Source organism: Ipomoea nil, unplaced genomic scaffold (assembly GCF_001879475.1).
Source record: "Ipomoea nil cultivar Tokyo-kokei standard unplaced genomic scaffold, Asagao_1.1 scaffold1834, whole genome shotgun sequence".
NCBI lineage: Eukaryota > Viridiplantae > Streptophyta > Magnoliopsida > Solanales > Convolvulaceae > Ipomoea > Ipomoea nil.
This window is the reverse complement of record NW_017618262.1, coordinates 4,789,415-4,793,692: the sequence shown is the minus strand read 5'-3', so window position 1 is coordinate 4,793,692 and position 4,278 is coordinate 4,789,415. Positions and strand designations below refer to the sequence as shown.

General features: G+C 43.0%; 1 protein-coding gene across 1 annotated transcript; it reads left to right on the top strand.

The window, feature by feature from the left end:
• The first annotated feature begins 758 nt into the window (after positions 1–758).
• LOC109193024 (fasciclin-like arabinogalactan protein 4) lies at positions 759–2,616 on the top strand. Its single transcript, XM_019343794.1, has one exon. The coding sequence runs from the start codon at positions 874–876 to the stop codon at positions 2,179–2,181; it is 1,308 nt and encodes a 435-aa protein (XP_019199339.1). The 5' UTR covers positions 759–873; the 3' UTR covers positions 2,182–2,616.
• The last annotated feature ends 1,662 nt before the right edge of the window (positions 2,617–4,278 follow it).

The window sequence follows — 4,278 nt, the reverse complement described above, 5'->3', positions numbered from 1 at the left end:
ACACACGTCAATCAAATTGTAGATGTCATCATAAGTTCATAACATATAGTAAAATTTGTGTCTTGCATATGTAGAACTCTAGTCTTACACGTTAGATGTTATTTACTACTGATTATGTTACAATGTAGTATCTGTTCATAGCTACTTTTCTCAACCTGAAGCACAAAGAGTCAATATCGCCTTAGTTTGACCGCTCAATTGGGAGACTCACTTGGTGCCACTAGACCACCATGACACGGGCATAGAGTCCGGCGCAGCGCACAACGCCCGTGCGGCATCTTAGGACCCCTCATACTCCGCGGATCAGCCTTTATCCACATACGAGCCAATATGGTTTTGCCGGCTCATCAGGGAAGCGGCAACAGCTCCCAACCAGTTGTGTCCTTCGATCGCATCGGTCTCCTTCATAGTAAGTCCAAAACTAGCGACAGGCTCCCCAAACTTAATCGGGTCAGCGTGCCTAACTCGGTTAGACCTTAGCGTCTAAGGCAGAACAACCCTTAACGCTATTGACGCCCCCTTCACCCGCTGACATTACTAACCAGTTGACCGTTTTTACATTCCTTGAGTCTTTACACGATTATAGAAAAACAGTCCGTGACAACCATCTCCTAATGAGACTAAATTTTAAAAGTTTAAATATAATAATTTTGGTAAAACGTAAAAGTTTGTGATTGATTAAAAGATAGTTAATGAGTGGGCATTAGTGTAATAATAAAGAGAGGCATGATAGCCCACTATGGGAGTCTGGACCCATAAGCCAACTCACACACTCCCAAGCCAGAAGCCATCCTCTCTCACACTTACTTTCATCACTCTCTTAGCTTAGTACTTAGCCCTGGATCACCTATCCTAAGCTTTCAGCTTTGAAGCATGGCTGCTACTATTTCCATGCCCCATTTTGCCCCTCTCACCTTCCTCTTTTTTCTCCTCTTGTCCACTTTCCAAACCCCACTCGCCATTGATATCACCACTCTTCTCTCCTCTTACCCTAATCTCACCGACTTTACCAACCTTCTCGCCACCACCAATGTCGCCGTCGATCTCTCCTCCCGCACCTCCCTCACCCTCCTCGCCGTCCCCAACGCCTTCCTCCACTCCTCCGATCTCACCTCCCCCCACCACCCCCCTTCCCCCACCAATATCGGCGATGTTCTCAGATACCACGTCCTTCTTGAGTACCTGTCATGGCCGGAGCTCCGCCGCATCCCGCCGGCCGGGAAACTAGTCACTACTCTCTTTCAGACTACAGGCCGGGCGTCAAGTAACTTTGGGTCGGTGAATATTACCCGGGATCCCGTCTCCGGCGCCGTTACCGTCCACTCTCCGGTTTCCAACGCCACCGTTGTTTCGCTCCTCAGGAATGTTCCGTACAATATTTCCATCTTTTCCGTGAATTCTCTCCTCGTCCCTTACGGCATCGATCTCATGGCGTCGGAGACGCGGCCGCCGCTGGGGCTCAACATCACCAAGACCCTCATCGACGACCACGGCTTCAACGTCGCCGCCGCAATGCTCGCCGCGTCCGGCGTCGAGGAGGAATTCGAGAAAGACGAGGGCGGAGCCGGCATCACGCTCTTCGTCCCCACCGACGAGGCGTTCGCGGATCTACCGCCCTCCCTGAGATTCCAATCCCTTCCGGCCGACAAGAAAGCCGTCGTTCTCAGATTCCACGTTCTCCACTCGTATTACCCGCTCGGGTCGCTCGAATCCATCGTCAACCCGCTCCAGCCGACTTTAGCGACGGAGCAAAACGGCGCCGGGAGCTTCACCCTAAACATTTCAAGAATCAACGGATCGGTGTCGATCGAGACCGGAATCGTACAAGCGTTGGTAACTCAGACGGCGTTTGACCAAAACCCCGTCGCCATTTTCGGAATCTCCCACGTATTACTGCCCAAAGAATTCTTCGGAAAGAAGCCAATTGAAGGAGACAAGCCTGGCAATGGCGGTATACCAAGCGGCGGCGTTGCTCAGCCGCCTGACATTTCTCTCTCGCCGGAAAATTCCCCAGGACTGTACGGCCCATCCAGCCATTTATCATCCCCGCCGGGCATCCGCCAAGACCTTTCCTCACTGGGGACCAAGAACATAGTAGCAAGAATATTCTTGACTGTATGGTGTATAGGATTCCACTTTCTGGTATGCCATTTGCAATTATTTTCGCCGTTAAAGTTATAGTTTTTGTTCCCTTTTCTGAGATTATACACTTGAATTGGGGCTACGAAGAAGAAAAATTAGCCATTTTCTACTGGGATCTGAGAAAGATGTCCGATTTGTGTTCGTGCCAAGACACTATAGCGCAGGCAGTACCAAATTTTGGCCTTTTGGGGGTTAAATTTCATCATATTCTTGAATGCCCATTATTGCTGCTGTTGTAATCTGTAAAGTTTCGATTTTTTTTCATGGCCATATTTATGATTTTAACAGCTCCATCGATAATTTAGTAATTACAGAAATTTGGATTATTAGATCAGTGATGCAGAAAAAGTGCAGATTGCAGCAGAGTTGTTGATATGATGTAATGCTTCAAACTCTTTTGCCTATGCAGTTCAGAAAAATCTGCAGATTTTTTGGCTTTTGGTCAGAAAGTATGATGACACATTTTATCTAAAACATAACTGCCCAGTTCCCTTTTATTTTTTTTTTTGACAGAAATTCAACAGACAAAGAAACAGAAGATGACCAAAGATGCTAGCTTTATCTAATAATAGAAAATTTCTGGGTTTTGAGTGGTTGTACTGAGGCACCTGGAACTGAGGAGTCCAGTCCAGTGGACTGAGTAGTTTTCCGGCGATGGAAAATAAAGGGTGGGGGGGATGATGGATGAGTTGTTTGGTGTCGTGTTGTTGTGGGATAAGGGAGGGGTATGTTGGTCAAGATGAAACTTTTGTGCATTACAGCAAATCCAGTTTGGATTGTCTGGGAGTTTGGGTGGTTGGAAGAAAGGGAGTGACGATGATATGATCCGACAGGGAAAGATTGTTGGTCTTCAACTTTAAACAGACATGAACATATGTAATGCAAACTAGTACTTACCAATTAAGATGCATGAGAATATTTAAGATTTTTTTTTTGGTAAAAAAAAGGGTATGTTCTTGAAGGATAAGATCTCTAAGAACATCTTCAATAGTGAAGGTTTTTTGTTGGTTTTTAGGAAGGAGTGAGATAGAGAAAAAAGAAAAGAAAAAAAAAAGAGAAGAATTTGACAGAGTTTTAAAAAAAATAATGAAAAAGTTCGTCAAAAAAAAAAAAAAGTCTCTCTTTAAACAAGTGCGTTGCTTACTATTTGTTTCTCCTGCAAAAACTAAGGTCTTTGCAACAGAATCAAACAAGGAAAAACCAAGCATCTCCATTCGTGAAAAATCGCTCCATCAGTTTTTAACACTGCAAAAAACTTCTAAAAGCATCGGGGATGCCCTAATGAACATTGGGATGTTTTAAGGTTATAGTGGTGGATCACTCTAATTGCTCTCACATTTGTCCAATCGCTCAGTTTCTATAACTGGCAACGAACGTAGATTCGAGGGGTAACTAACTGTACGACAGTTTATAACGGTGGATCACTCTAATTGCTCTCACGTTCGTCTAATCACTAAGTTTCTACAACCCTTCAGAAGAGGATCGGGATAGTAGATTCTATAATCTCTCTAATTACTATTTGAACATATATTCGAGGGGTAACTAACTGTACGCCAATTTATTTGAATCTCATCTTTTATGATTTTCTTGTAGATGTATTAAAAATTTGACTCATATTTCAAGCCAACCAGGCCCATGTAGGGATTGGGCCCCCCCTCTGTTATACTATGGATCATGGTCCACCTTGCTGGTCCTAAATTGTACTCCTTCGGTCCTATTTTATGTGTTGGTTCGATTAACGAGACTTGACTGAAGTTATTTTTAATTCAATTTTTTATAATATTAAGTTTAGTATTAGTATACAAAATTTATATATTTAGAAACTACTCTAAAAGTATTATTAGACACAAAATCAAATTTAAAAATAAGTAAAAAATACTAAAGAAAATAAACAAAGAATAAAGAGTTGGTTTGACCAAATAGTAAGAAGGATAGGTAAAATGAGACGGAGGGAATATATTTTTAGGAGTCCTACCACATGTACTTCTAAATTCTACTCCATGATGTGGCAAACAATGATGAGATACTTTTATCAAAAGTGTCTACATTAAGAATTTGTGAGAGTGAGTAGAAGTTGGGGTAAGAAATGTGAGTGCATTTAGTATTTTCCTATTTTTAGTATGGGAATTGTAAACT